Source organism: Brachionichthys hirsutus, chromosome 3, assembly GCF_040956055.1.
Source record: "Brachionichthys hirsutus isolate HB-005 chromosome 3, CSIRO-AGI_Bhir_v1, whole genome shotgun sequence".
Taxonomy (NCBI): domain Eukaryota; kingdom Metazoa; phylum Chordata; class Actinopteri; order Lophiiformes; family Brachionichthyidae; genus Brachionichthys; species Brachionichthys hirsutus.
In genome coordinates, this window is record NC_090899.1 from 8,724,899 (window position 1) to 8,744,349 (window position 19,451).

The 19,451-nt window shown below is 44.7% G+C and overlaps 3 protein-coding genes across 3 annotated transcripts; 1 reads left to right on the forward strand and 2 right to left on the reverse strand.

Annotated features, from left to right (window-relative positions):
* Window positions 1–383: 383 nt before the first annotated feature.
* On the reverse strand, window positions 384–1,442 carry paqr7b (progestin and adipoQ receptor family member VII, b). The gene has a single exon (XM_068759372.1). The coding sequence runs from the start codon at window positions 1,440–1,442 to the stop codon at window positions 384–386; it is 1,059 nt and encodes a 352-aa protein (XP_068615473.1).
* Window positions 1,443–4,422: 2,980 nt separating this feature from the next.
* Window positions 4,423–5,226, reverse strand: stmn1b (stathmin 1b). Its single transcript, XM_068756866.1, has 3 exons — window positions 5,038–5,226; window positions 4,750–4,941; window positions 4,423–4,667 (listed from the first exon to the last, which is right to left on the reverse strand). The coding sequence occupies exons 1-3, from the start codon at window positions 5,224–5,226 to the stop codon at window positions 4,635–4,637; spliced, it is 414 nt and encodes a 137-aa protein (XP_068612967.1). The 3' UTR covers window positions 4,423–4,634.
* A 3,382-nt stretch (window positions 5,227–8,608) lies between these two features.
* serinc2l (serine incorporator 2, like) lies at window positions 8,609–14,278 on the forward strand. The gene is made up of 10 exons (XM_068755796.1): window positions 8,609–8,649; window positions 9,072–9,233; window positions 9,534–9,709; window positions 10,139–10,218; window positions 10,388–10,525; window positions 10,681–10,850; window positions 11,256–11,346; window positions 11,881–12,031; window positions 12,115–12,324; window positions 12,711–14,278. The coding sequence occupies exons 1-10, from the start codon at window positions 8,611–8,613 to the stop codon at window positions 12,847–12,849; spliced, it is 1,356 nt and encodes a 451-aa protein (XP_068611897.1). The 5' UTR covers window positions 8,609–8,610; the 3' UTR covers window positions 12,850–14,278.
* Window positions 14,279–19,451: the final 5,173 nt, after the last annotated feature.

The window sequence follows — 19,451 nt, forward strand, 5'->3', positions numbered from 1 at the left end:
CGACGCGTCCAGGGTGTACCCTGCCCCTCACCCAGAGTCAGCTAGGATAGGCTCCAGCAGACCCGTGACCCACAAAGCGGAGAAGCGGTCTGAAAACTGAAAACAACTTTATAAACAGGAAGAGCCGAGATGTAAGGTTGCAGTGCAGTGTTTAAAAACTACACATACTACTACTGATCAATTATAAGATTCTATGTCCCTTGTTTTTGTCACAAATACCCTTAAATAAATACACTAACCCAGTGTAGTTTTCACAGATTACATAGAGAGGAAATAAACTCAGGCCACTGTCACAAAATAACTGACAAAAAATTTTTTGACTTAATGTCACTTCACATTGAAATAAAATCAGAATTGACTTTTTTAAAAACGCTTTTCAAATATTATTCGTCCTTCTCCTGCAGAGAGGCACGGACGCGTTGGCGCACGCAGAACGCGGTGAGAGCGCTGCAGCAGGCGGTGAAGATGAAGAGCGCGACGGCATCGTGTGCCAGATCACCGTGAAGACGCTCGTACAAGGGACGGCGCTCCGTGAAGTCTGTTCGCAGTGCTTCGATCTGCGTCAGGGTGCACACCACCAGAAACACGTGAAAGAACTGGTGGCCCTGCCCGATGAAGTCACACCTTCCAGGGAAAAACCTCTCTGGGTGAGGGCAGCAGAAGAAGTAGGCGCCGATTAAGAAGAACAGCACATGGTAGAAATGGTACGCCACGACTGGGTCGGAGCAGCCTTCCTGGTAGCAGCTGTAGATGCGGTGCACCACAGGGCTTATGTCTAAGCAATAAGCCAAGGCCGAGGGCACCACTTGGAAGAGCTTGTGGGCCACCTTGGGCAGCTCAGGGCTGGCATTCTTGCCGTAGCAGCAGCCGAAGCAAGTAAGCCAGGCCAAGAATGCTGCAGCCGGTAAAAAGAGGCCTTGCACTCTGGCGTGCCACGCCTCCTCTATGGCGTAGTAGTAATGCGCCAGGGCGCTGGCATACTGGTAGACAGCCACGCCCACGTAGTCGAGGAAGTAGAAGCTGTAGTAAGAGATCTCGGATTTGGCAGAGAGGAGGTGAGCCAGAGCACTGAAGGAGAGATAGGTGAAGGCAGCGAGGAGAAGGATGAAGAGCGGCTGAGCGTGGGGGTCTCGCAGAAAATCCACCGTCTGGGCGATCTCCTGCCACTTCACCAAAATGATGAAGGCAGCCAGCAGATGGGTCCACACATTGAGGGTCTCGTTGTGCCTTTGGAAGAGGGTGAGGGCGTAATAGCGCCAGCTTTGGTCCGGCTGCCTGTAGCCGGCGCGGATGTGGAGTTCGCGGAACACCGGCGGGACGTCAGACACCTTCACAGTGCAAGGCAGGGTGGGAAAGGCCGACTCCAGGAGCTGAGGGATCTGACGCAGCTGCTGCACGTTGATGAAGAGCCGACCGATCTGCTCCATGACCACCGTCGCCATGGCTACCTGCGGGCCAGAGGATGGCTAGAATAAAATGAACAGCCGGTTAGTCGATTGTTTTGCACCGCTCACCTTTTGTGTGAAAACCTCTACCATCCCATTAGAGGGGCTGCCCGGCAAAAAGAAAGGCACAGAACGGACCAAAAAACGATTCTGATGCTTCATTCCAGCCGAGCATGAGCATCAATGACTCGACTCTGCCCTGGTGTTCCTACGGAGGGCGTGGCTGATCCATGTTTCACACACACAGAGTAAGGTAGAGGATAATATTAATGGATCTGCATTTTACAAATGCACTGCTTAAAACACATTTTTGGGTGTTACTTTTCAAAATCAACACAACAGAATGTGCTTGCAGGACTTGTGCTGCAAATCCACATTGGAAAAGTGCAAATAAAGTCGCCTCCGTGTCCGCGTGAGTTTTCTCCGGTTACCTCCTCCCGGCATCAAAAACATGCAATTTGAGTGAATTGGCCAAATTTTCCAATGCGTAAGAGTCTGTGTGTGTGTGTGTGTGTGTGTATGTGTCTGTCTGCCCATAGCAAGCTGGGAGAGGCCCCAGCAACTCCCGTGACCCGCAGAGCAGAACGGCGGTAGAAGATGAATGAATGGTCATCCTACAACTTCTTGCTGCTGAAAAATAAGGAAACTGGAAAGGATGTAATTTTCCTTGACGGTTGTCTCCTCATTGTCGGATCTCACGCACGACACTGAAAGCGGAGGGGCGACCCCCGATGCTGTCGAAGGGAGATTGTTGTTGTTTTATTGGAAGAGGGTTGACTTTTAAAGAACAGAAAACGCATGTCTGTATTCTGTACATAAATAATCCAAACTATTTCCTGGATTTATATACTTTTTTTATACTGCACTATAAAATCACATTTTATAAAGATACTGCAATGTCAGGTTTTTCCATAAACCTAGTTTTATTTCAGGAAGAAAGAAAAAACACTTCCTCCTGTGGCTGGAAGGTGATGAGTGTGGATTTATGACCATGAAGCCAAAGCAATAAACTAGAGAATAAAGTAGCATCGAGGGACTCATACATTTCACCTGGTGTGTGTGTGTGTCTGTGTGTGGTTGTGTGAGTTTTCTACATTCATCACTTCATCCATTCTAAATCACTGAAATTCAGATTTTAAATCTAAAATTAAATATCCTGACGTTTTGATAGATAGTAACTCATCTTAAAGGGGTTTGTTGCTTTGTTGACTCTGAGCAGCACGGAGTTCCCAAGCTTTTAATTATCTCCACGATATAACAGAACATTTTGATGGGCTGAACCTGTGCTACCCCCCCCCCCCCCCCCCAGTCATGAAGTCTGCTAATGAGGTGCTCTCCTCAAACCTCAGCTCTAGTGATTTAAAAGAGGAGATCGCAGTAGAGTCCATGGACAGAACTGTGTGGATTAAAAGATTCACCATTAAATCCTGACTTCGTTAATAGCATGTTCATCCTGCTTCTCCCAGCGCGCCAAGTCTGGACCTGTGAAGCATCAAAAAGGTAGCGCCCCGTGTTTTCTTTTCTATAATGCCTACACAATATTACTGATTCGATTACTCAAATCTGGTCGACAAGAGTAATCAATTACTAAAGTAATCCATTACTGCAGCCCTAAATATGTATCTGCCTGTGCCTGTTTGAGTAGATTATATTTTAATGGCTCTTCCTCTTCACATCTACCAAAAATAGATTAGAGACAATAGATGACATTTTATAACGGATGTTTTTGTCATACTCGTTTGGACTAAAAAATAAAATAAAAATAAAAAATAGGAAGTTGTATAATACGCCCCTTGCGTGAGTCGGTTAATTACGTTTAACAGGCATTTATAGGCTCGATCAAGGGTGATCGATGGAAAATATTCAAGGGTGGAAACAGCTGCTGAGCAGGTTGATCAGAGGCGGAGGCTCAGAATGCGCGTTACGCAACACAACCCCATCCGACGTCCACGCCCTCGCTTTACAGTAAAGGGTTGCAATCCTTTGAAATATTTATACGTAAAAACATAATGTAAACAATTGTATTATTATTTTTAAAGAAAGGATTTTCAAAACGGAAGCATTAAACATTCACGCCTCTGCTGCAGGAAATCTGCACCCCGTCGCTATTAATTCGACAGCTGCTGTTCGTGATTAATTTGCATGCATATTTAATCTTTCAGTTCGTCGCAAACCTTTTCCGTTTGCCGTTTGGTGACATTTTGACACAAGAGCGCTTCAGATTAACGGAGGATGACGCTGGTTTGTTTAGCGAGGCGTGTCCGGGCGGATTCCGTCAGCAGCCAGATCTGTTGCGACAAATTAAAAATAAAATAAAATAAAGGACATACCTGCTGATGGAAGGATCACTCTTGAGTCTGAAGCGTAGCAGTCAAAGAACGATTTAACGTGTAAAACAGGACAAATAGGCCGAACATTTTTAATGGGTGCGGAAGATGAACTGGCAAGAAGAAGCGCAGCGCCCGGTGGCTCCTCTCACGGCGCGTCTGCGGGAAGGATGGTGCTGCTTTGACGGGCGGGCCTCTTAGCCTATCAGCACACGAGCTGCTGCTCTTCGTCAGCGATAGTCCAATAATGTGGGACCATATGCCCTCTCCCGCCCGCCTACAATATTTTGACCAATCACAGCTACGGACTACCCGCTCGTCCCACCCACTCTCTGCTGCTGTCAAACACACTCCCGTTAGGCATTTGTTTCTGTCTCAGACCCGTCAAAACTCATGGAAATACTTTTTATTTTACTTTAAATTGGTTTATAAAGGACAACTATAATAAATAAGTCTATTAAAATGGTGTCAGCGCAGGCTGTTCCCTGTGTCGACCTGTTCAGATGCGTCCAGAATCCCTTGGCGATCTTCAAAAATGATAATTTATTCAATTTTCAAAACTCACGAAACAGACTGAACACACATCATATAGCAAAAATCGTTTAATGGTGGATACAGTTTAAAGTCCAGTCTCTGATACATATGCCAGCGTTGTGTTATCAAACAGTACTGCATGACACATTTGAACATTATCAGTGTAAAATGCGTCTTTGGAAACAAACAGGTACGGCATTATTAAACTAAGTACAGTGCAGTCACAAGAAATCAGAACAAACAAGAGGCAACTGATGAAACCTTGAAAATACCTGTTGAAACAGTACGCCTCGTCTTTGGAGATGTATCTCCCTTTCTTTCATTGCCTCTATTTCTTCTTTGCCTCTTCGAGCTTCTTGTCCTGTCGGTGATTTAAAAACAGAATCATCAGCATGCAGCAGTTTGCGTTATTTCAACACTACCCACACGAGGACAGGAGTTACCCTTGCTCTGAATTTCTCAGTGAGCGCTTCCATCTGTGCAGAGTGCTTCTCTTTGTACCCCTCCATTTTCTGATTGAGCTTCTGCTCCGTCATCTTTCTGAAGTTGTCGCTGCTGTCGACTGCCTTCTGAATGACCTCCTTCACGTGCTCTCGTTTCTCAGCGAACTGTTTCTGCGCTTCGACCTCCTGACTCTGGCAAAATGACAAAAGCAAAGATTTGCAGTAAGTTTAACAGAACATGAATCCAAAGGCGATAGGTCAACTGAGAAATGAAAAAAAAACGGACACCTTGCGCTTCTCCTCTGCAGCATCCAGTTTCTTCCTAATGCCGTCCAACGATGTTTCCCTTTTCTTCACGGGGGATAACGGAATTTCACCCTTGATATCACAGGCTGGGGGACTCAGGATGACCTCGAATGCTTGTCCTAATGGGCTCTTGTTCAACTCCTTCACTTGGATGTCTGTAAAACAGGACATTATTGATGCTGGATGTCACGCGTGATGGTAAAAATAGGACAGATCAAAACATTTAGCAAAACACCAATAATTTCCATTTTACCTGATGAAATGACAAATTAAATCATTACAATCATCGAGGTAGCGTTCCTCTAAATTCATGATCAAACTGAGGACAATTAAAGGTTGAACCAGTTTCCTGCCACCATTTTCTGGTCAGTGCCCTGTTAGAGACCTGAAGGGATCAATAACACTTGCTTCATGATCACGTTTGAACGAAGGGAAGTACAAAGAGTTTAGAGCTAGATAATAATTGAGTTGACTGTTTTGCTGTGGGTTGCATTTATTTCCTTAAAGCTGTTGATGTCTACAAACGTTTATAGGTCTAAGCGTAATAAAAAAATTAATGAATACATAAGTAAGTAATTAAATAAATGTACTCTTGAATACTAAGACTAATCATCTTCACATTGTAACTATAGCATTTGCGTAGTTTACACTTACCGTCCCAGTTGTCCATTTTAGCAGAATGATTGGCTCTTTAGTACTAAAAGAAAACATAAAAAGATACTATCAAGCAGTACAAAAAGAGCCAAAGAATGCTGCAATAACTTTACACGTTTCTACACCTGCATGCATTTATGAATAAACAAAGCAGCACGTGTATGGCTGATCATTCTGCTGTTACATAATCTACCATCAGTACGATGTACAGTGGTACCTCAGCTTACGAATTTAATCCGTTCCGGGACTAAGCTCGTAACGTGAAAATATCGTAAGTAGAGACGCATTTTGAATGTAAATGCAGTAATCCGTTCCAAGCCCCGCAAAAGTATGATATTTTTTTATTGAAACATAAAAGCACATCAGAACATGAAACAAATGCATGTTAAAATTAGATTACCGCACAATAAACATAAAACGAGAGGCACATCATGTAAAAAATCCAAAGAATAAAGAAAATAATAAAAATCTTATTTTACCGTTTAGCTGTTATTTTTTGTCCTCTGTGTTTACTGGTCCTTTGCGGTGTTTCCTGCGTCGCGTTTCTTAAAGTACTGATCCAATGACGTCTGCTTTTGCGTGGCGTGGCATCTTCTTCCAAAAAAGGCCCGTCTCATCACAATTAAAAACTTGCTGTGCACCGTAGTCTTCGTCGATCATCAATTGTGTGAATTTTTGCACAAATTCGGCGGCCGCTTCGTGGTCGGCGCTGGATGCCTCGCCATGGCGAACAACAGAGTGAAGTCCAGTCCTCCTTTTAAACTTCTCGAACCACCCACGCGATGCCTTAAACTCCGGGTGTGGTCCTTGTGCCGAATTTCCTTCGCCTGTGTCCTCCTTCGCTATGTCGGTAAAAATGGCGATTGCTTTTGCGCAAATTATGGCCTCCGTCACTGTGTCACCCGCGATCTCTTTGTCTTTTATCCACATGAGTAGCAACCTCTCCATCTCGTCGTTCACTGCTGACCGCCTCTTGGAAATTACAGAGAGGCCTTTGGAAGGAACCGTAGCTTTTAGGGCTTCCTTTTGTTTTATTATCGTGCTGATCGTTGATGTATTACGGCCATATTCTTTTGCGAGATCGCTCAAACGCATCCCCTTTTCGTACCGTTCTATTATCTCTTTCTTTGTTTCTATGGCCAGAAAAAGTCTCTTCCTCTTCTTTTCTCCTGTTTTGGGGTCCATTGCGAATAACGTGGGTTCTCTCTCTCTCTCGCTGCATACACACGAACACGTAGCATGCCGGGATACACGTAGCATGCCGGGATACACGCATACGCAATGGGTTGCCGGGCAGATTTTAGGCGATAGCCAATGGCAGAGCAGCTACAAGTTTGTTTACGTTCGGGGAACTCTGGGAGCGGCGAATAGCGCTATTCGCCGCTCCCAGAGTTCACCTCGTATCCTGAAATGCTTCCGTAACAAGAGGCAATATTTTCCCATTCAGAAACCTCGTAACCTGAAAATTTCGTATGTAGGGACATTCGTAAGTCGAGGTACCACTGTACACGGTAAAGAATGGTAGGGCCGCGACGCGAGTTATTGATCAATAATCTACACACGCATATTTCTGCGCGATGGGAAAACGACTGTAATAACGCCGTAATGCAGGATCATCTTAACACACTGCAAATATTGACTTCCGTTCAAATTTACAAGTTAAAATTAAAAAAACTGTTTTTAAAAAATGATGACCAACAATCAAACAGAAGTTCCTGAGGTCAATCGATAGATTTAGCTGCATGCGCGGAACACACGGTCGCCTTTCCGCGCACATGGTGACATAAACACGACAGAAAACAAAGCTTTAATCCAAACAGTGTTGCCTAATAATTCACCAAATCTTGAAGCGACAGCGTAGGAAGGATCGATAACGCTTCAGATACAGTCGGGAATGATTTTAATAATATTTATACCCGAATGTACAGTTGAACGTCCGAGGCGGCAGCAGTATCGATTAATTGTTTTAAATATCTAAAACTGACTGCAGTGGAGCAGAACAGGTTTAATCGACCTAGAAATACTCTCTATATCGACATTTGCATAAAAGCCATTGTTCTCACCGTCAAGTGCTTCTCTTTGAAGAACGGACCTCCGCTGAGTTCTTCTTCTCTGGTTTGTGTGAATGCGCCTACGACTTCGCGCCATAATCTGCCATAGGTGTTTACGTCATGAAATAACTTTAATTTCATAGGTCCAAATTCACCAATCAGGAAGAGCTGAAACGTAAAGAGAGACTGTGCGTTGTGTTTGGGGGAGGAGTCCACGAGCCTCAGAGGCTCAGACCGGAAAGAGAAAAGACCGCAGTTTCCGGTTACTGTGCGTTTGCGTTGCTTTTCTTTGTGTTTTGGTAATTATTATTATGTAATCTTGCAACGGAGCTGTAAGAGACCTGTTATTAGCTGCGCATATAGCAGCACACCAGGGGGCGCAAGAACGCCGGATATGTTTTCAGACAGTTTATTTACATGCATTTGTTTATTGTCAAACTATTTTTTCTGAACGAAAGCGAAGAAACACAAACCTTAAAGTGAAATTGTTTTGTTTTCCTCTTAACCTTTATGGATAGTATAAGCTGCAGAGCAATCGGTGGTTTTCTTTCCAAAACTCATCAATTGAGCTACTCAATATTAGACAAATAGCTGTATAGTATGGTCGTTCCAAACTATCTGAAATGTGCTACTACGACACTGCGCAGAAGCTATTTTGGTCTAAACATGCTTTTTTTTGACAGATAATTAGGCTTTATTTTGAAATGTATGTCATTTGAGGCAGAAGTAGGGACATTTATTTTGGAAAACAGACCAAACACTTCCGCTCTTGGTGTTTTCAGAGTGAGACGGAAGTCCTCTGCGGTAGTAGACGGTCTTCGAGCATTCATTTCAGCATTTCATCGTCAACATGGGCGCTTGTTTGGCCTTGTGCTCTTTAGCTAGCTGCGTAAGTATCTAATGAGTATTTATTGGATACTAGCGGAAGGTGTTAGCTACATTGTTGTAGCTTAGCCCCTAAAGCTACGGGCTAAACTACTGGAGCTATTGCTAACTTCATAACATCTACTTGATTAAACGTCCGAGACTAATCAATTGGCCTTATAATGTAGTTAGTAGGTGACACTATCTGACGTTACAAATGTAAAGGAAGCTGGTTCAGTAATCGATTGAAATAACCGGACTAATTCGGATCGTGGAGTCTGTTTACTTTACTCTTTGTTTACACGTCCCAAACGACAAACACGGACCTGCATAACGAGCAGGCCCGCGTTGTTTATTTCACTTTGAGTTTAGTATTTGGGTCAGATGTGCTGCTGATGCTTTTTTTGCCTTCTTGCATGGCTTTATTTTTCTAACCATCGCCCACAGGCGTCCTGTCTGTGTGGGTCAGCACCATGTCTTCTGTGTTGTTGCTGTCCTTCCTCCAACAACTCCACCATCACACGGCTGCTCTTCTCCTTCTTCCTGCTGCTGGGGACAATGGTGTCTGTCATCATGATCCTCCCTGGAATGGAGACGGAGCTCCGTAAAGTAAGATCTCTTGTGACGTACTACGCGTTTGTTGTGCCAGGTTAGGATTTCCACGTGCCTGTGGGATTACACTAATATCTGATTGGTGGGGTTTTTGATGCCCTACAGTGAACTTTAAGCAGAAAAATTGGATCACTTAAAAGCTTCACAGATTGTTGATTACATTACTGTGTTCACTGTACACCTTATGTTTTGTTAATGTTAGTCACTTTCCACAAAGTTTTATTACTTGCTCTCACAATTATAATATTTAAAGTTATTGCAGTTGTGGTTTTTTTTGGACTTTCTGCTTTTTTGTAGATCCCAGGATTTTGCAAGGGAGGAGCTCCCGTGCTTGGTGTTAACTGTGACGTCATCGTGGGCTACAAGTCTGTGTATCGCATGTGCTTCGCCATGACCTGCTTCTTTTTTCTGTTCTTTGCCATCATGATTGGTGTTCGCAGCAGCAAAGACCCACGTGCAGCTATTCAAAATGGGTGCGTGTTCATTTTGATTATATATGAAAGCATGCTTTCTGGAATGGAGGGGGGGGAGGTTTCTTTCTGTACATTCTGTGCTTATGGAGCACAGAAAAATCAGAAAAATAAATCTTTAGTAACAAAGTACAGTAATACCACGACGTACGAGTATTCCGAGAGACGAGCCAGCCTGCGAGTAATATTTTGCTTAGAGACGCGAGCAACTTCCAGGTGCTGGCGCTCGATGGCCGAGCGCTCCAAGCGCACGTCGCTCGTTCCGTGATTTTGGCTGTATCTGTGAATATTCTTTATAATAAGTGACGGGTCCAACGAAAGCGAGTGGTAAGGATGGCGGAGAGAAGAAAAGACGCATGATGGAGATGAAGCATGAACTAATAATTGAAAGCATCCATATTGTAATTTCACAGAAGATGGTTTCTTTTTCAGGTTCTGGTTCTTTAAGTTTCTGATCCTGGTTGGGATTACAGTTGGATCTTTTTTCATCCCTGATGGAACATTTCACACGGGTACTAACTCTCTGTTGAATTACAAGCAAATTATAATATACTTGTCCTTTTCTTGAGCAGACAGATTTTAACTTTGTGGTTCAGAGACTAAAGAAAAGAGGACTAACTTTTCCGGGCCGGTTTTGGGGAAACTCTTCTCAGCTGTGTCCGTTTCCTTTCCACTTCACAGTGTGGTTTTACTTCGGAGCTGTGGGATCCTTTATCTTCATTCTAATTCAACTCATTCTTCTCATCGACTTTGCCCACTCTTGGAACAAAGTGTGGGTGGAAAATGCAGAAAATAATGACAACAAATGCTGGTTCGCAGGTAGATCCTTCAGCTGAAAGCAGCCGTTCCACGCTGAATTACATAGTATTTTCCCATTCATAAATTATACACCTCACACAATATTTCAATATGTTAAATAGAGCTGTTGTGCCACATTAATATACGTGTCTAATGTATGTTGATATTATTTCCAGGCCTGCTGACTTTCACCTTCCTCTATTATGCCCTGGCTATCACTGCTGTGGTGCTTTTCTACGTTTACTACACACAGCCTGATGACTGCACGGAGCACAAGGTCTTCATCAGTCTCAACCTTATCTTCTGCATCGTCATCTCCATCGTCTCCATCCTGCCCAAGATTCAGGTAGAAGCCCGAGTCAATACTAATGTATAATCTTTGTCTTGTTATGTCTTTCCTTTCATACAAATAGTTTTTAAACAGAACAACAATTTCAATGGTTGTTTAGGGTGGATAAATGGAGCGCTGCTCAGAAGCAATACTCAGAGGCAAATATTCTGCCCCTTCTTCCCCAGTTAATACAGCAGGCCTCGTAATAAAAGCGGGTCATTGTGCATTTATGTTAATGCCGAGTCATGCCTCGAATAAGCAGTGGCACAAAAACATATTAATTATTTATTCAGTTTGAGGAAACGGCGTGAAAATATCAGTGTGGACGCTGTTTCCGTTTCGATAGACGTGTTATTTCAGACCTCTTGTCTTTCGTGGTTGGTTCATTTGGCCGGTGTACGTGTCTTTTTTATGTTGCAGGAAGCTCAGCCGCACTCCGGTTTGCTCCAAGCTTCACTCATCTCCCTCTACACCATGTATGTCACTTGGTCTGCAATGACCAACAATCCAAGTGAGTCTCTTGTCACGCTCCTAGTCCATAAATTAGTCTATACTCTGTTGCTAACTTACTTATTTATAACTATACAAATACTATTTTATTTCAATATAAGTTTCCTGTAGTATTTTTATCACACTTGTAAGATTCCGTGAAATACTGGAGGATTTTTTTCTGTCCCCCCAAATGAATGGCAATAATGGGTAAGTTTGTTGCAACAGCACCTTACACATGGGACAAACATTTAAACACACACTGGGGATTATTCTTTTTCATTTGTTTTGTTAATTTCTGAATTTATTTAAACCTTTTTTTCTTACTACATATTATAGTACATTTACTACATTACTAATTCTCCATCTTTAATATATACCCAAAAACTACAATAATATGCTGCCAAATAACATCAACGATTTCAGTGACATGCTTTAAACTACAGAACAAGTAGGAACAGAGAAGTCACACAATCATATCATCGATGTGTTTTTCGTATACCGGTAGTACTTAATTGAGTATAATGAAGTGTCTGTGTGTGCTCTGGTGGTTCAGATCGGAAGTGTAACCCCAGCCTGTTGAGTCTCGTGGCAAATGTCAGCACCACTCCTACACCTAGTGATGGCCCCCACGCAGCAGTGCAGTGGTGGGATGCTCAGGGCGTTGTCGGCCTGATCATTTTTCTCTTCTGCACCCTCTACGCCAGGTAGATCCAGCAGTGGGGAAAAACACACTCCATTTTGTGTTCTGCTTTTTTCACATTAGTGAAACTGGCTTTGTCTTCCCTAGTATCCGCTCATCCAGTCATGCCCAGGTAAATAAGCTCATGCAGACGGAGGAAGGCGGCGGACCGGCTGTGGAGGGTGTAGTGGGGGAGGATGGCATACGCAGGGCCGTAGACAACGAGGAGGAAGGAGTCACTTACAACTACTCCTTCTTCCACTTTCATCTCTGTCTGGCTTCTCTCTACATTATGATGACTCTCACCAACTGGTACCAGTAAGTAATATCTATTTAAAAAATATGAAATGTGCACATGGCGTGATCCGGTATGTGAGCTCATTGGTTTATTTGAACGGACAGCATTTTTGAAATCAACATGTAGATCTCTAAAATCACCACCAGAGGGCATCTCACTCCAGGTGAACGCTGTCAAATCCGTGAAAATGTCAGATTGAACCACTCCTTTTATTGACATTCTGTATTAACGTCGCAGATAATAACAGAATGAAATTCCGAAGCGCTGCACGCATAAAGACACACAGTCAAAGCACAGAATGCAAAATATTATTGCAACGTATATATCAATAGAAAATAGGGTATATTGCACTATGTCCTATGAGTTACTGTGACTAAATGCCTCCCGTCCCTGTGCCATTCCTCAGACCGGACACCACCACCCAGGCCATGCAGAGCAGCATGCCGGCTGTGTGGGTGAAGATGAGCTCCGGCTGGCTGGGCCTTGGGCTCTACCTTTGGACCCTTCTTGCTCCTGTCATCTTTCCAGACCGGGATTTCAGCTGAGCACAAACGCTCTTTAAACTGGTTTTCTGCCTCGTGAACTCGGCCAAAAATAGAAAAAGGATATAATGAAGGAAATGCGTTTCATAACTTACTGACGTTTGGTGGCTGCAGTTATCGTGTTCATGGTGTTTTAACTGGGGTTACGTAGTGTAATAAATACTACAGGTATTTTGACATGGATTATATTTAGTCTGCTTGATAGTGGTTTTGTCTCCAGGAAGTTCATTTCTTTTATAGGCCCAACTACTTGCCTTCAGCCTGCTGTGGCTGTGATATGATCTTAGGAACTCCAGTATTGTTTGTTTGTTTTTCTCGCTGCAGAACCTGGCACTTTCCCAGTACCGCAGACATTGAAGTTGAATTCCCTGTGATGTCAGACGTCTCTGATTGGCCAGGTCTGGAGTCCCCCTGATTAGCTGAAATGTTTTGGTGCTGGGGGGGGGGGGCAAGGAGGAGATCCCTCCTTATGAGCCCCAGTGTGAGCGTTAGATAAGACACGCATGACGCACCCGAGAGGTCGTAACAGGGCTTCCTTATGGCTGCTAGGCTGTATGCTAATCATTGCACCTTTTACCCAGAGAGTCCTACTGGACCACCAGTCTGACCACAGCTCTTCCTCCTCTACTCTGACCGATGATGACTTCTCTCTGGTGCTCTGCTTCGCCATGTCTGACTGCGTTTGGCCTTGTACACAACCATTTACACCTGAATCTGTGTGGTTAACCGACACACAAATACACACCGCCTGTGGACTCACACGTGCCATAATTCCCAGAATGTTTCAGTGTGTCATTGAGTCATTTAATTTAATTCCACATTTCACGAATGACTAATTGTTGTTAAATGGTACTGAATTCCATAGTATGTTGACGGTTGTGATGGTGGTACAGTACTTGTATTGCGTAGTGGTTACCTCAGTTTCAATATGAATGAGTACACGCAGCCAAAAATATTTTGAATCTGTGTGCAATCCTAAAAAACAAAGTTATCTTTTGCTGTTTTTTCAGACGTCCTCTCTCTCTCTGCCTTCCCTAGAGTATTGTAAATGAAGGTTTAACCTTTTAACTGCATTGTAGATTATAACCAGAATATTCCGATCACTGTTTTCAGATTACAAGATGTAATATTTAAGTGCCTTTTTGTGTTAATGCATTTCAAAATGACTTTGATTCTGACGTGTGTCCTGCTCATTGCATGCTGCATAGCGTAAGCCCGTAACAGGGCTTAATATCGTATGTAATGTAGAACCTGTTTTCAATAAAGAAGGAAGTCACTCACTCTTTGCCTGGATTGAGCCTCAGCAGAAGCTCAACGGTTCACTGATCGGTATGCTGAGATGTGTAAAAGGGAAACATTTGGTCAAATATTTATGTTTGTACTACGGCTTTTATTTCCGGCAGAGTTGCAGCAATTTCTAATAAAGTAATTTTGGTAACATTTCAGAACGCTGTTGACTGGAGGCCTGCTTAATAACAGCAACTCCGGTGTCTGTATTTTAGCCCAGAGATGATGTCATGAGGTACCAGAGTGTGTGTGTGTGTGTGTGTGTGGGGGGGGGGCTGAGTAGGAGCCATTGGAGCAATTCTGCATGTTCTGTTCTCATTTATAGATGGCACTTCGGTGTAACGCTTTGTATGTGCTATTCTGCCCCGTCCCCGGCTGTTGTCCCTGCTTGCTGTTGAAACAGAACAGTTCCTCATTAAGTACACGTTCAGTATTAGTGAAACAAAAATGCAAGTGCATAACTACTTCATTAGTAAACATAACTGCAGTGGTAAATATGAGCCTTGTCCGTGTGCGGCTGCAGAGACAGAGCGGTGTGTTATTTCCTTCTCGCCTGGTCGGCAGACAGAGCTTGTTGGCTTTGGCTACCACAGCCACTCGGTCCGGTTGGCACCGTCTGGAACTGCTCAGGACCGCCTGTCTGCTTCCATTCTCACAAACTGTCATCCCCCCCCAGCTCAGCAAATCCACGAGGATCCGGCATCGATCGATTATGTCGGTTTGGTTGTGGGAGTGAATTCCCATTTCCTTTACATGCAGTGCAGGAAACGAGGACTTCCCCCGAGCCATGCAGGGAGGATATCGGCACGCAATTGTAAACGTAAAATGACAACTATGATGCAATAAAGGGGGGAACAAATGAAGTATAAAAAGAGTTCAATCTAGGGACACAAAAGTGAAATTGCATCCGAAGTGAGGAGGTTCTGGGAGCACATGCATGATGGTGTCGACGTGGAAAACGTCACTGCATGTTTGGGAAAGCAATTCCGCAGCATAACAATGAGCAAATATGAGATGTAAAAAGGTTGGTATCAAGAGGACATGAGAAATTTAGAATGAAAACCTGCCGGCATCAGAGAACTGCTGCTCATCCGGGCTGGGGTCACATGATCCCTGCTGAAAAGGATCATTATGCAGTTAGTTGTGGTTTCCCAGGATTTTACTGAAAGACAAAACACTGGTGCAAAATCTAGGAAAGCAAATAATGCAATGGAAGCGTGTCTACTGTGCTTCCAGTGCACAAAGCTGCAGGCCCGGTCATCCTGCAAACTCACAGCGATCCTGGACTGGATTTGTGATCAAGCCTCACACATGCGTTCAGTTGTCTCACTTTTATTGCTCCAGCAAGTCCTAATCTAATCTCACATCATACTTTGAAGAAACTCCTCCCTATTTTCAGTTTACTTTTTTGTTTTCCTCATTTCTCTTTACACTGAAGCAAAAACACTAAACCGAGCTTCATGAAGCCGAGGAGCTTTTCTCGGCCCTCCCCTGGTCTGAAATTCAACAGCCTCTGAATGCAGCCCGTCCCACCTGAGGACACATTCTAGAAAGGTATTAATTCCCCAATTGTGACCAGGTGTGAATGTGAACTTGGATTGTCTCCTATCTGACGCTTCAAGACACTCCTATTTTGGCCAATAGCTCAAGTCTCATAAATCCAACCTTCTTTCCACTGTGATCGACAGATGCAATTTGTCATAGTAATGAGAGATAAGAGGCTATACTGGTCTGACGATGAAGCGCTTACTGTTGCTTAGCAGCCGTGCCAGTAAGGCATCCTGGGATTTTTAATTACAGGTTGAGAAGAGCAATGGTTATCACTTGCAGTGACCTTAATCTCCAACTCTCCTTTCCCACATTAGTTTAGAGATTTTAGTATTTTGCTGCAATTTAAATGTGCTTTTCAAAAACAAGGTCATGATGGTGAAATACAAAGACCATCGCCAAAATTCCATCTTTACTGTCCTACTGGTAAAATAGATCAGATGTGAATAGAAGGCTAAAAGTCCTCCTATGCTGATATGAGTGATCACCTCTGACCTCCTCTTTGACAGAAAGGCTCAAAATGCCAGTCTGAGTCGTAACTGGGCTTTAAGAGTGGGATCCAGCCCTATTAAATTATGTGCAGCGTGCAGGCGGAGCTAATTGAGTTAAGCCCTGCTGGCATGCTGCATCTGCACTGCACACATTTACCCAACATTAAGTCCCAATTAGGCTTTTCAGGATGGGAAACTTGTTGCAGGATGATGGGAAGCGAACATTGTTATGCTTGTGTTGGCATTGCTTATTTGCAGAGAGCAAAATGTGCTGCGTTCACACTGCAGTGAGACACTTTTATTGACTGTAGTCATTCATCTTTGAATTTAACGTGGAGCCGGCATCAGTGTTGACAGATTTAACTTCGGTCCAGGTCGTTAATGCAAAAGAGAATTCACATCAGAAGTTCACACCAGCAGGAAGAAAGTATGTCAGAAAAACAACAGACACAAAATCAAGTTCAGAAATGACACTTTTGCCTGTAATATCAACAAATTACAAATCTCACAGTTCGTTCCTCTGTCGCTCTGCAATGGAAAAATCCACACGAATTCCTGCCTGACTGTTCTGCAGGTCACTTGGCCACTAATCAGACAGGTATCCAGTCTGGTTCCTGATAGCCGACCGTCATTTAATAAAAAAAAATAATATCTGATTTGACATTATCAGATTTTTAAAACATAAAAAACAAATCCGAAATGAGTCACTTCATCCTGTGAAAAACAAAAACACATCTGAGTGAAGAAACCTTCATCGCAGCTTAGCCTGACCTGCTTGTTTCTAATAAACTTTTGAATTATGATTTATGTACGAAGGACTTTCAACGGAAACAAGACCGCGAGGGCTTTTTTGAAATGCTCCTCTTAGACAGGATGTTGTACTTTATTTGTACTGTAATACATGCTACTGTGTGACTGTACTTGTACTCTAACATTCTATCTCATAAATATATTCATCATCATCATCGAATAAATACGTTTAAAGTCTGAAAGCGTGTATGCGTGTGCGTGCGTGGTAACTCTTGTGCGCATGCTCGGCTCAGAGAAGCTGCTAACGCAGTTATATAAGAGTGAGCGCAGCGCGGCGTCTGCTGAGAGCCGAGCGTGATCCCGGGCTCGTTACGTAATCCCGTCAGACTCGTGTTGAAGCGGCACGGGGCGCGCACACTGCAGCGTGTCCCGGTCCCCGGTCCCCGGTCCCCCCGTCCCCGGCCCCCGGTCCACCGTCTCCCTCTCTGTCCTTCGCTGCGCGCTTTTCTTTCACCTTTCCACGCTTCCCCCGCCGCTTTACTGCACAAACGAGTCAGTCCATCCAGCTGCAGGCTTGCGTGGCTTGCGTGGCTTGCGTGGCTTGCGTGGCTTGCGTGGCTTGCGTGGCTTGCGCGGCTCCAGCTGCGCGTCACGTCGCGCTGGACGGGAGTGAGGGTCAGACAGGGTCATCAGTCCGTGTCCGTGGACGCCGGCACGGAGCGGGACCCGGTGTTTACCGGAGTCCCTGAACTCCCGTTAAACTGCAGGATGGCCTCGCCTCATTAGTATTAATGACATTAACCAGGAACTGCTCCTCTCAGCCAATGGGCTGTCAGCAACGCCTCCTGGTTATTCATGAGGCGGCGCCGACGCGCCACAGCCCACTGGCGGATCCTGAGAGGGAGGCGGCGCCCAGCGGAGCCGCCGTGCGGGGTGGTGCGGGGTGGTGCGGAGCTGCGGAGCGCGCTTTGCGTGGGGCGAGATGTTGTTTTGTTGTGGGGATCAGCTGAACGTGGCATCGGCGTCGGCTTCGACGCGACACCGGGAAGCACCGCGATCCTGTCCGGCTCGGCCCTCGCAGGGACGCGCTTTCTATCCAGCGCAGCGCAATCCAGGAAACGCGCACTCCGGGATGGACGGCTGCAACACGCGCACCGCGTCAGACTGGTGAATATGAACCGCTTTGCTGTCGCTTGACTCGGGTTCGGTGACGTCACGTTGGAGCGGCGATGTGGCGTGAAGTTGCGCGCGGTATCCCATCCGTGGAAAGACACTCGTGGATATTTTGCTTCCTCGTGTCTCATCGTGAAATATTATGGGATGGGAGTTTGTTTGCTTCACGGAGAAGTCGGTTCGTAAGAATTTCGGTCCAAACTCCAGTGCCGCGCATCAGCGGTGGCAGCGCGGGGGGGGGCGGTGCGCACTTCCAGCTGACAGCATATGCTTCATCACCCCCCCCCCCCCCCCCCCCGGTTCAGGGTCCACGGTCAGGCCTGTGACGTAACAGACACTCATCGAGCTACAGCACTCTGACGAGTTGGTTCACGGATGACGTCATGCGTTCACACTTCAGGCTGAGCTGCTGCGTAAAAAGGGTTAAATTAACCAGACCATAATCAGTTACATCCAGCCTACTCTTTATCAAATAGGCACACGCACGCACACACGCACACACACACACACACACGCACACACGCACCTACTAACCTACCCCCCTCTCTGTCTCGCTCGCTCCACGTCTATCGATCTGGGTAATATGCTGTGTGAATAAACAGGCTGAATGAGCTTAAATAGACTCTTAATGATTGTTTGAATAATTATAATAATCATATATATCTCATTTGTCTTAATTTTAATCCATTTCAGAAATCAGAATCGAAGTTTTGACACGAGTCGTTGCTTCGTCCCTTCGTGTCGGTTACTCAAGGCGACTCCGTCTCCGTAGACGACATCAGTGGTTGCGGTTGCCTTAACGATGGGACCAATATAGAAACGCCTCTTCATATCAGGAGTGTTTCAGTGCAAGCCCCTGTAGAAGGCAAAGAGATGTGGATGTTTAAAACAGCAACGACAACAGCAATCCCTGCAACCATGCTGCAGTGTCCTTCCCCTGCCTTTGGGGCCATTCTCTAACTTACAGCACAGAAATACAGTAATGTGTCAGACCGTTGTGAAGGGACGTGAGTGGAGAAAGGCCGATATGCAACAATTTATCATTGAATCAGCACAAAGTGGTGGCCTTCCAAGGCTCCACTCTGGCTTGGATCAGAACCATGTGGGACTGGCTGAAGAAAGGCCCAGAGACACTGCTGCTGCAGGTCATTGCAACGTTCTAACATTAGTTGAGTATTTGATTGTTGTTAAAAATAAATAAATGCATAAATACTTCCGGGCTTTTGGGATTACTGCTGCTTCAGGCTTGGACATTGGGATACGACTTGTCAGTTACTGGTGATTCGATGTTTTTACATTCTTGTACCTTGGCTGAAATGTTAGAAGGTGCCTTGTAAAAAGAAATAATGACTATAA

Coding starts and splice junctions, on each gene's coding strand:
- stmn1b (XM_068756866.1), bottom strand. CDS start 5,226: ATGTCCTGTTTTACAGACATCCAAGTGAAGGAGTTGAACAAGAGCCCA. Junction 4,942..5,037: donor CTGCAGAGGAGAAGCGCAAG/GTGTCCGTTTTT, acceptor TCATTTTGCCAG/AGTCAGGAGGTCGAAGCGCA. Junction 4,668..4,749: donor CTGAGAAATTCAGAGCAAGG/GTAACTCCTGTC, acceptor AATCACCGACAG/GACAAGAAGCTCGAAGAGGC.
- serinc2l (XM_068755796.1), top strand. CDS start 8,611: ATGGGCGCTTGTTTGGCCTTGTGCTCTTTAGCTAGCTGC. Junction 8,650..9,071: donor TGTGCTCTTTAGCTAGCTGC/GTAAGTATCTAA, acceptor CATCGCCCACAG/GCGTCCTGTCTGTGTGGGTC. Junction 10,526..10,680: donor CAACAAATGCTGGTTCGCAG/GTAGATCCTTCA, acceptor TATTATTTCCAG/GCCTGCTGACTTTCACCTTC.
- paqr7b (XM_068759372.1), bottom strand. CDS start 1,442: ATGGCGACGGTGGTCATGGAGCAGATCGGTCGGCTCTTCATCAACGTG.